The sequence below is a fragment of the Nelumbo nucifera genome, chromosome 7 (genome assembly GCF_055504915.1).
Source record: "Nelumbo nucifera cultivar China Antique chromosome 7, China Antique-T2T, whole genome shotgun sequence".
Classification (NCBI taxonomy): domain Eukaryota; kingdom Viridiplantae; phylum Streptophyta; class Magnoliopsida; order Proteales; family Nelumbonaceae; genus Nelumbo; species Nelumbo nucifera.
Window position 1 is genome coordinate 45,044,373 of NC_142655.1, and position 12,324 is coordinate 45,056,696.

The 12,324-nt window shown below is 38.7% G+C and overlaps 2 protein-coding genes across 2 annotated transcripts; one reads left to right on the top strand and one right to left on the bottom strand.

The window, feature by feature from the left end:
- Positions 1-468, bottom strand: LOC148790445 (uncharacterized). The gene has a single exon (XM_088892295.1). The coding sequence runs from the start codon at positions 466-468 to the stop codon at positions 1-3; it is 468 nt and encodes a 155-aa protein (XP_088748421.1).
- A 741-nt stretch (positions 469-1,209) lies between these two features.
- Positions 1,210-1,524, top strand: LOC104609517 (large ribosomal subunit protein eL27x-like). Its single transcript, XM_010275843.1, has one exon. The coding sequence runs from the start codon at positions 1,210-1,212 to the stop codon at positions 1,522-1,524; it is 315 nt and encodes a 104-aa protein (XP_010274145.1).
- The last annotated feature ends 10,800 nt before the right edge of the window (positions 1,525-12,324 follow it).

Below are 12,324 nucleotides of genomic sequence, written 5' to 3' on the forward strand. Positions count from 1 at the left end.
TCAACGAGCATTATTTTTCGGCCGATCACCCCACCATTCAGGGTAGCCGATCAGTTGGAAACAAGACTCTGCATCATGGCCTACCTTGTTGCAGTGAGCACATACCACGTTCTTGTCTCTACCTTCGCTTTGCCTCTTCCCTACATGGGTTGCGAAGGCCACAGCTTCAGTCTTCTCTTCCTTTGCGCGGGTCATGGTTCGAACTTGCTCCTCTTGAATCACTATGACATAGGCTTGATTTAAACTTGGCAAGGGTTCTGTACTCAGTATATGAGAATGCACACCTCCATAGACCGTGTCATCTAGCCCCATAAAAAATTGATGAAGTTTCTCTTCATCTCGTTTCTTATCCCATGCCTTGCTTATGTCATAGCTGCACTTACCACGTTGACAAGTGGGATATTGCTCATAATTTCCCAATTCCTCCCAAATCATCTTGAGTTTGCCATAGTAATTCAGAATCGTCATACCCCTTTGTTCGCAATTCGCCAAATCGGATTTGAGTTGTTGAACTCATGGTCCATTACCCCTTTGTTTGCAACTCCTAGAGCATCTTCGCAATCTCTGTGTATGTTATGGTTGAACGCAAATTAGGTTTAATCGTATTCAGAATCCATGACACAAGCATGGAATTCACCATCCACCAACCTTCCAATTCCACTGAATCGTCCGAAGGTTGTTTCACCGATCCATCGATGAAGCCGAATTTCTTCTTGGCTCACAGCGCCGTTCTTATCGCTCGAGCCCATTCATCATAGTTGTCGCCTCTAAGCTAGATCTATGTGATAATGCTACCTGGATTGTCATTGGTTGATAGTAGGTAGGGCGAGATCACGTTCCTTGTCAATTGACCGCCGCCCTGTTCTTTCTCTCTGTTTTCAGCCATGTCGACTATTGTGTCTGAAAGCCCACGATCGGTGCCACAAAAGACAATGAACCCCCGAGTTCTCTGTTATTCGCACAAGAAGATCCGTACCGTCCAAGAGAAAGACTGAAGGCGAGGAACAAAACTTTTGTAGAAGGAGAAGAAGACCGAAGAACTCTGTGAAAAACATAGTGCCGAACTGAATCTGAAGTACAAAGTTTGTCATTTGCCGGTGCTGAATGATCGTCGCTGCCGCCACTGATCTCCAGAGGTCTTGGAACGCAGACCATGCACAGTAGAGAAATAAGGAAGGGAGAGGACCGAGGGGAAGAGAGCAGACGAAGATGGTGAAGTTTTTGAAACCAAACAAGGCCGTAATAATCTTACAGGGGCGTTACACCGGAAGGAAGGCCGTCATCATCCGTTCCTTCGACGAGGGCACCCGAGATCATCCGTACAGTCACTGCTTGGTCGCTGGGATCGCCAAGTACCCGAAGAAGGTCATTCGCAAGGACTCTACGAAGAAGACGGAGAAGAAGTCTCGAGTGAAAGCCTTTGTGAAGCTTGTGAATTACAGTCACATAATGCCCACTCGGTACACCCATGATGTCGATCTCAAGGACGTCGTTACCCTCGACACACTCCAATCTCGGGACTAGAAGGTTACTGTCGCCAAGGAGGTCAAGGCTCTGATACCATGTAAAACCAAAGCTTTTCTGGTATATTCTTTTCTGTTTCTTATTCATTGAGAATTCAAATATATATATACATGAATACAACCATCGAATCTCCTAAGCTTATGGCAACTAGAACTCCTAAGTTTACAGGGACTCAAACTTATCTTTCCTATCTTAACTGTACATGATTAGGAAAGGATAAGAAGAAGATACACAAAAGATATGAACGGAGACTCCCAATTCCACACTAAACGAAGACTCCTAATTCCGCATAATCCTAACACTCTTGAAAATTTTCATAGTTTGTATATTAGTTCTTGAAAAGTTCCAACATTTCAAAACCTCAAGCAACCCAGAAAAACTTAAAAAGGCATACCTTTCGTATGTACCTTGTCAAAAGTTTTCTAGTATCTAGGATTAGATAAAATGAATTTCAAATGGGTTCTTGAGCTAGAAAACTGAGCTAAGCGATCCTGGTGTTAAGTTTTAAAGACAAAGGATGAGGCTTGAGATTGACTTTAGGTATTTTGGGATTTCAAGCAAAACAGGTAGGTTACAGAAGTTGGGAAACTCTCTCCTCCTTCTCTCTTTTTCTTTCTCTAGGAACCTTTCTCAGGTTTCCTCCCTTCAGTCCCCCTTTTCAAGGTCGAGCTGGGCCTCTATTTATAGAGAAAATGGAGGGAAATGGGTCTAAAATTCACTCAGTTATAGTGTCTGTGACTCGACAGAGTTCTTTCACTAAAATAGGCAAAGATTTTGAGAGAGGATGGCATACAGTTGGCCCTTCCTTCTTTGTGTAACAATTTTTCTCAAGTTTGGAGGTCTTCGCATGGTTTTCATGTGTCCAATGAGGGACTGGGGCATGCTAGACGTTGCAGCCTCGTATTTGGGGCTGACAGTGGCAAAAAACGTAAATTTGATGAACTTATTAAAGGGTTTTGTCCTTTCTTAGTTTTAAGTGGAGGTTTGTATGGTATTTTGAGCTTTTTAAGCCTATTAGACTCAAATTCATTGGTCCAGGTGTTTTAATGGGGGTTAAATAAGGAGCTGACGTCAGTCCCCACCCTTTTTAAGATTCTATGTTGGATAACATATGTGGTAGTTCAATCTGCTGCATTAAAATGGTATCTCTAGTTTAACGGCTAAACGGTTGAATCTAGTTATGAAATTTGACGTACTAGGTTTTTTGAGTCTCTAAACATAGTGGTGAGGTCCGATTGGACAAATACAGTTGGGATGATTAAGATCTATGGCTGACAAGTTCGGATCAATGAGATTTTCTGAAATATAATCTTTGTTTGATGAATGGTCAAACGGAGGAATTTTAGAATGAAATTTGGTGGGTTGATACCTTTAAACATCCTGAATCTAATGGAAGTGATGGATCTTTGATCAGAACTGTAAGTTAACTGATTTATTTCAGATCATGGTCTTAGTTTATGGTTTTTCAATCAATGAAAGGGCTTGAAATGGAATCTAACTTTTTCAACGGTCAAATGAAGGTGTTTTGTCGTGAAATTTGACATGGTGGGGTTTTCTGGATCTATGAACACATTTGTGAGGTATGATTGGTCATACAAAGTTGGGACGATGGATGGAAAGCTCTAATTAATAAGATTTGCTTAAATAGGACCTAAGCTTAATGGGGGGGTCAAACGATGGAATTTTTTGCTACAATTTGGTAAGTAGGGATGGATTAGGATGAGGAGTCAAGTGGATTGTTCTGATCTTTGAAAGATATGGTCAATCTTGGCAATCATTCAGGGCCATGTGATCTTGATGTTTTTGAGGTTGATAATGACAAATTTATTGTGGGATTCACTAGTTGATTATTTCCTAGTGATATTTGGATGATGGATATGTTGGATTTGATTTTGGAGTTGGAATTTGAATATTGTATAGATCAAGGCCATTAGAAAGGAAGTTAGCATGATGAATGGTGGATCTTTGGAGTTTAGTCATGAAAATTGATATGTAACTAAGTTGTAGTTTTCCAAGTCTGGGGATGACATTCGATTGGATATCGATGTTGATCTCAAGGTTATTTTGTCTTATGAATTATGTTAAAGGAGGGAATTTTGGGTTTTAGAAAGTCTTAGGTTGACCTGGTTGTGTTTCTAAGTCTTTAGGGTCTAAGAGGTGGGTTAAGGGACTGGGCAAAAATTGGGTGCTAACAGTTGCCCCTCTTTGTTGGAGGTAGAAAGCTGTCGAACAACAATGGAAAAGAAGCACACAAAGATTTTTGTGAGGGCCAAGAGTTTAGAGGAGAAGATTTTGCTATTAGAATTTTAGTCAAGGTTGATGTTGATGTAGTGCAAAACCTTTGCTTGGAAGGTGTTGTAACATTCCAAGCCTTGGAAGGCAATTGCAACTATCAAACAAACACAAGAAAAACATAGTGGTGCCATCCCAAAAATAGATAGCATTAGTCAATGTTTGATTTTTTGATGCATGCATTGGTGATTGATGATTTGATATTTTTTTTTAATATGGGATGAAGCTTGTAAGTTTTTTTTTAATTATTATTTTTATGGATTTCAAATTTGTTATTTGCTGGATGCCTATAGGTTGGGTTTGATTTTTGAAGTTTGATTTTGTGATTTGATGAATGCTTATAAATTTTGATTTGAAAGATTGTTGATTTTTATGGATTTAGGTTTTTTTATAGTTAATGTTATTAAGTTCGAATTTGTTATTTGACAGAAGCTTTTAGGTTAAATTTGATGATTTGATGAGAGCCTATAAATTTTGATTTGATTTTTTACGGATTTTAGGTTTTTGATAATTGATGCTGAAGCTTGAATTTGCTATTTGTTTGATGCAATTTTACTAAGTTAACATGGATTTTGGTTTTTATATTTGAGTTTTCTATAGGTCTTGATTTTAATTTAGATATTTGATGGATTTTGGATTTTGTTTTGAATTTTCACGAGTCTTGATTTTTGAGATTAGTTATTTGATTTAAATGTTGGAATTATTGCGGGTTTTAGTTATTTGATTTAAACATTTGACGGACCTTGGCTTTTGATTTAAACTTTTAAGGGTTTGATTTTTGAAATTGGTTATTTGACTTGAATATTTGATTGTTTTTGACTTTTGATTTGAATTTTTATTGGTTTTGAGTTTTGAAATTGGTCATTGGATATTTGATGGATTTTGTCTTTTGATTTGAGTTTGGAAATTGATTTATGGATTTTTATTTTTGTCTTGAGTTTTTAATTCTTGAAAATATTTGATGGATTTTGATTTTTGTTTTGGGTTTTGATGGATTCTAATTTTTGTCTTTTGGTGGATTTTGATTTTTGTTTTAAGTTTTTATGGGTTTTGATTTTCGAAAATATTTGATGGATTTTGATTTTTGTTTTGGGTTTTTACACGTTTTGATTTTGAAAATATTTGATGGATTTTGATTTTTGTTTTGGAGCTTTACAGGTTTTGATTTTTTAAATCAATTATTTGGTTTTAATTTTTTTATTTGAGTATTTACAGGTTTTGATTTTTGAAAATATTTGGTGGAAGTTTAATATGGATTTTGATTTTGATTTTTGGTTTTTTACGGGTTTTCATTTTTTATGTTTGATGTTGAAATCATTTTAGAAAACCATTTTGAAAACTTGACAAAGGTTCTGTGATTGCTATAGCGCGTGTTGTCATTCTGAGAGATAATAAGATCCCTTCAGATAGGAGCTACTTGTGCATTAAAACTTCGATAATTCGAGCGATGAAAACTGTGGTGCAAAGTGTATGATGTTAAAGTAAGACTAATGCCCCTAGTAACAGTTTAGATTTTATAAGGGTGGTTTGAGGATAAGGTGGTTTGGTCACAACTTATCAAGCTTTTTATGCTTCTAGAAATACTACCACGCATCAGGGGCAAAAGATTTTTAAGCTCTACAGTTGTGTTTTAGGAATGCTCTGAATGTTTTTTTTTATACAAGTGATTTATCTTAAGGTAGCTTACAAAATATATTTTTTGGATTATGTCAAGTGAGTGACTCCAAAAATGTGATAGATTTTGATGGATTTCGATGGGTATTTGGTTATGCCCGAAGGTAGATTACAAAAGTGAAAGATTTCAATGATTTTCAATGAGTATTTGACTATGCCTGAAGGCGGACCACACAAAGTGAGAAATATTTATGAATTTGGATGGGTATTTGATTATGCCCGAAGGCAGATCGCATAAAGCAAGAAATTTTGATGAATTTGGATGTGTATTCGATTATAACTGAAGGCAGTTCGCACAAAGTGAGAAATTTCAATGATTTTTATGGGTATTTGATTATGTTCAAAGGCAGATCACGCAAAGCAAGAGATTTCAATGATTTTCTATGCATATTTGATTATGCCTAAAGGCAGATCGCACAAAGTGAGAAATTTCGATAATTTTTATGGTATTTGATTATGCCCAAAGGCGGATCACACAAAGTGAGAGATTTCGAAGAATTTAAATGGGTATTTGATTATGCCCAAAGGCGGATCACCTAAAGCGAGAGATTTCGATGATTTTCAATGAGTATTTGATTTTGCCCGAAGGCGGATCACACAAAGGAAGAGATTTTGATGATTTTTTATGGGTATTTGATTATGCCCGAAGGCGGATTGCACAAAGTGAGAAATTTTGTTGATGTTTGATGGGTATTTGATTATGCCTGATGGTGGATCGTACAAAATGAGAGATTTCGATGATTTTCGTTGGGTATTTGATTATGCCTGAAGGTGGATCGCACAAAGCAAGAAATTTTGATGATTTTCGGTGGTATTTGATTATGCTGAAAGGCGGATCACACAAAGTGAGAGATTTCGATGAATTTGGATGGGCATTCGATTATGCTCGAAGGCGGATCGTATAAAGTGAGAAATTTTGATGATTTTCGATGGGTATACAATTGTGCCCAAAGGCGAACCACACAAAGCGAGAAATTTTGATGATTTTTTATGGGTATTCGATTATGCCGGCAGTTGATTTCAATCATTGGAATTTTGTTTTGCAAAATTAATATACGTATATATATTTATACGGTTTCAAAATGTTTGCAAATGGTTTTAATTCCCGGGATCCATGTGAGTGAAGAGTGTGACACTGTTCCTTGCAGCCGAGGGAGAGGTCCTCTCTTGTCGGGCAGTGCTTGATCATTAAGGGCTAAGAGGTTAAGTGTAAGACCATTTAGGATAGTACCTGATGGGCTAATCTTGCACCTGCCCACAGTCCCTGGGTTTTTATAAGATGGCTTGGCCCAAGGACCACTTAATATAAGTGTTGGGCCCATAGGGTCCATGTGATGGGCTCAGGGGTTCACTGAGCTTTTCAGTGAATTCGGCTGGGCCTTGTAATAAAGGCTGGGCCAAACCCATGTGGCTGGTGTGTAGATCAATGCTTGGGTCCCACGCCATACAAAGAAGCCCAACTGGGCAGCAGATTGGAATATAGTTAAGCACTGAACACTTAATGGGCCAAAAGCCCATTTCGAGCTGGGCTGATATGATCACCCATCAATGGGGCGTATCTGTGATTAAAGATAGAAAAGGATTGGGCCTTTAACCTTATCCACTCTGGGAGACCAAATTCAAATCAGATTTGAATCTGGTAACCTCCTGATAAGATCAGGAGTAAGCTAACTTAATTTGTAGATAGGATTAAGATCATCCCCTCTCCAAATACTGATTTGGATTGGGATAACTCCTAATTAGGAGGTTTCTTAATCAAGAAGAAAAGAGGAGAAACCCTAAGAGAAAAATATCAGATTTCGAACCAAGGGTTGTAAGCAAGAAAGCCTCCTGCGAACTGAGATTAGATCTCATACACACTCCAGAGAGAAGAGAAGCAATTCAGCCATCTTAGTCCCTGGAGTTCTTCTCCAACCGCCGCCATTCCTTCTTGCAAGATTTGATCTTTGCAGAAAAAAGAAATCAAGAAATCAATTCTTGACATCGGTCTTGCAGAAAAGACTGTAAAAGATTTGGTGCTCAGAGTTTCCAGAGGGTTCTTGAGAAGGATCCAGTGTGTAGGACGCTCTCTACTGGTAAAGTTCCACCTACAGGTGTGTCATCTTCTACAGGAGCGGATCTTGGTGTCCTCTTTGGGCGTGAACACCAACTTTGGGAGATACTGCTTCTCCGAATCAGGTATAATTCCTCCCTTTTCTTTTTTGGTTCAGATCTGGTTCGATTATGGTTCAAGTAGGATCCTTGAATATTGTATTCTAAATTTAGGGAATACGATTCCTAGTTGGGAGAAGGTAGGAAAATTTTTGAAATTCGCCCACCCATTCCGCAATCTTTTTGGCATCCATAAGATGGATCCTACCATTCTTTCAGTGGTATCAGAGCCACAGGTTCGAATCTTGAACCAAAAGAAAATCAGATCTTAACCTGCGTAGATGGACAGAAGATGTTCTGCCAAGATTTGCGCAGATTGTTTTCTTTTTTTCAAGAAATTGTTTCTTGTTAAGCGCGATTGATCTAAAATTAATTTTTGTTAAATCCTAATTTTTTTTAGAATAGTTCTTTATTTATTTTGATTTAGTGGACTGTTCGAACCTAGAGATCGCAATGCAGATTTGGTGCAGATGGTCTGCGCACCCTTTTTCTTTTTTTTATTCATTTATTTTATTTAATTCAGTCTGTAAGTAATTTTTTTTTTTTTAGACTGAATATATAGGATTTGATCAAGAATGTATTTAATTAATAGAAATAGGATTTTTGTTTCTTTTATTTTCTTGATTAAAGAAAAAGGAAGAAGAAGGCAGCGCTGGAGATTTGTAGATGGAGAAATCGCTTTCTGCGATTTGTAGTTTGTGAAACTGCAACCTTAGTGATTAACCTCTGTTTTGCAGGTGGTGCGAACAATCCATATTTGATTTATGATTGTTGAAAATCAAAATTATTAATTTCAGATCTTTAATGAATTAATTCTTGAATTGAAAATCAGTTTCGGACCATTTCGGACTAGATTGGACCAAAACTATTTGGACCGAATCTAGGGTTCGAAGGGGACTGTTTTTCAGTCCATTTTTTCTCAAACTTGCTATTCCAAATCTGATGTTCAATTACAGGGATTAATTCGGCCCACCTATAAAGCCCAGTTTTAAATGGTTAAAACTGCAAAAGCCCACTATTGTGAGAAAAGTTGTATGGGCCGAACTACTAACTGCGATTCAGCCCATATACTTAGTCGACATTAATTGTTAATGTTATGGATTTTAAATGGGCTGTTCAATGGGCTTTACAGCAGTTAATTGATTGGATCAATTCTTCCTTTACGTGTGATGTTTGGATGTTTGATGTGCTGCGACCATGGGCCATAAGCACTTGGCCCATGAAGACTCGTTAGTGGCTCTTGCGCACACCATGGCTGAATACACATCATTTCCATGGTGTTCCTTAAGGTCATTGGATGACCCCTCCTTGCTTGGTGGGCCCCACAACCCTGAAAAGGGATGCGTACGGAACCCCTAGCCGATTAAGGCCCACTAGAAATCTGACTTTATGAAAGTCAGTGGGAGCCACTTTGGTTTGACCTAAAATTAGAACTAGGGCGTAATTTTGCTCCCTCTAGCAAATATGAGTGCATGTGATAGGGAGATCCATATGATGGACTCTCTAAAGGCCTTCCGTCACTAGCACAATGATGGGTCCTTTAGTAATGAGGAAACACACCATAAAATTGGGCTATCCATTTGCTGTTGGATCTGTCAAAGTTAGACCTGTTCATGGGCCGGGTAGCCCGACGGCCCAGCCCGGCCCGGCCCGCACCCCGGCCGGGCTTGGTCATATAATTAGGCCCGCGGGCCTGACCTCGGGCTTAACACAGTAAGCCCGATTGTGTTTCGGGCCGGGCTCGGGATTTGTCAAAAAAGCCCTGCCCGACTCAGTATTATATATTTTATAAAATATATAATATGTATTTTATATATTATATAAAATATATAAATAATATAATATTTATTAAAATATATATTTATAATTTAATATATATATATATATATATTTTTTATTCTTTTCTTTATAATTTCAATCTATCTCTCTCTTTATTCAGCTGGTTCAACATTAATAATAATAATAATATAGTCTAATTTTCAGGCCCGGGCCCAAGCTCGGGCTTCGGGCTTTTTATGAGGGCCGGGCTCGGGCCCAAATTGTAAGCCCGATGGTCGGGCCGGGCTCGGGCTTGGGCCTTAAAAAAATTTGTTAATACACAGTAAAAGCCCGGCCCGAACCCGGCCCGGCCCATGAACAGGTCTAGTCAAAGTGTTACATAAGATGATAGGGGCGTCATAGACCGATGTGGGAGGGGCTTCACCAGAAAATGGGAACTCTCTCACGGTACCTTGGCGTAACCTGAATATGATGGGTGAGCACTCATTGGACATAAAGGTTTACCTGAAAATGGCTCTGAACCTTGTCTGACAGAGGCCAAAGGAAAACTCATTCAATGAGTGGATGCGATCCGTCACAGAAAGGTGGTAGAGTTGTGCAGCTGAAACAGTTGGCTTCATGCACCCCATGTGATTTCCCACATTTCCAGAGATATTTCGTCATCTCCGTCACTAAGAAAGGAGGGGAATCTCAGAGATGAACAAATGGGAATGAAACATAGATTAAAAAGCATATCTATGTAGGTAACATGAATCAAACTAAGTTTGTGGACTAATGTTTTTTCTGTTTTATCAGAAAATGGCAAACGGTCAATTCGCAAAGCTTCTAGACGATAACAAGTTTAAGGGCCTAAACTATGCCGATTGGTATAGAAATCTTATGCTGGTCCTAACTTCCAAAAAGTTAGATAAGGTGGTGAAAAATCCTGTCCCGGAGCGTCTGGGTGATAGGGCTTCTGAGGCCCGTAGGAGGGACTACCTAGATTGAGCTAGGTATACCAATCCAAAGTGGCACCTTTTAGGCTTTTAGAAAATGGTTGGGCTAACAATCTTTCATTAGATCTAGGCTAAAACATTTCCATACAATAAGAATTGATGTGAGCTGTGGGGCAACTAGATCTATCGTACTTGTGCAATCTTGGGATTTTAACTTTTTTCGGAAGGTTTAGATTAGGATGTGGGCACTTGATTATTTATTTTTTGGTTGGAATGCTCGTATGTCCCTTTTGTCTTCCTTCATCCTGGCCAACTTTTATTGGTAGAGTACAATTCTTGCTTAGTGGGTGGTTAGTGAGAAGCTTGAAAGGGTTCTTTTAGTTTAAGAGGGATTTGAACTTTTGTTTGATTTGTGTTGTGTCCTTTTGTTTTATTCTATTGGAACTAAGCTAGGTAGATGTTTTAAAGTTGGTTGTCTCAAGGGCCTATGTTGTTGGTCCTATAAATGTATCAATCTAGGTTGAAAGCTTCCAACAGGTGGGAACAGACTAGTGCAAACTAGGACTAGTTCTAGTGATGTGATATGCTCATGCAAATGATGCAGTATGAAAAAAAAAACAATGGAAAACCATGACAAAGACGACCTGCCCCTAGTATGCACCTAGAGTTATCTAGGCTACCAAGACTAGGGCAACTAAATCTTGGATCCTAAAAAAGAATGGGTCGAGTTTGAACTTAACTTCGCAAGGGTAGAGGGTTCTATAGATGAGGTTGAGGTAATAGACTTGGTGTGAAGTGCTAGGGTTAATGTAATTCCATAAGTATCATGTCTACGGTGGCTGCGGTTACTAATTAGAAGAGTCCTAAGAAGGTGTTAGACAGTTTTGTATGCCCTTAGCTTCAATCTGATTTGATGTACTTTTGATATTTAGTGTAAATAAATAAAGTGCATGTTTGATTCATGTTGTTTGGTATAATTCTGTATAAAACCCTAAAACTGGACACTTATAGAGACTCGTGTTAGTTTTAAATGTTCACAGTCATTGGATAAGTCTGGGGAGATTTATCCTGCCAAGGCTGATACTGGTGTGCCACCAAGTGTTGGGATGGCCTGTCTCGGCCACCAAGGTAAGACCCAAGGCAAATGCCGTATGGGATTACTCGAATCCTTGAACCGGACCAGATTTCCAGTATTGCCCTGGACCTTGGAGACAGATGGGCAAAACTGGAAAGTTACACCTGACCCCTAGACTCGATTACGATACTTTACTAGGTGTTGGATCGGGTTGTCTTTGATATGCCAATCAGTGAGATCCTTAGCAGGGATCAAAACCTGGGTATGTTGGGACAGTCTGAGAATTCATCTGAGTGGGTGATCATAGTGACAGGATCAGCCCCTTTGTCGGACAAAGTTAATGATCGGGAATGCACTCTCTCTGATGGAAACCAAACTGCCGGCAGTTGATTTCAATCGTTGGAATTTTGTTTTGCAACTCTAGGAGACCAAATTCAAATCAGATTTGAATCTGGTAACCTTCTAATAAGATCAGGAGTAAGCTAACTTAATCTATAGATAGGATTAAGATCATCCCCTCTCCAAATATTGATTTTGATTGGGATAACTTCTAATTAGGAGGTTCCTTAATCAAGAAGAAAAGAGGAGAAACCCTAAGAAAAGAATATCAGATTTCGAACCAAGGGTTGTAAGCAAGAAATCCTCCTGAGTTTGAACAACACCTAGTAAAGGTTCTAGTTGTCCATAGTGGAGTCACCAAGTGTAAGCTCCGGGAAGCTCATGGTCAGTTCAAAGAGATGGAATCGCCACCCATTTTTTAGAGGAAATGGGCCATCATTTTTAGATTTGAAAAACTCGATTTAAGTCTTTGATAGGGACTCTTTTCTCCATGGGAAAGACACACAACCAAGAGATTTTGGGTTCTAAGAATTGTAGAGGGAAGGATTTAAGTCT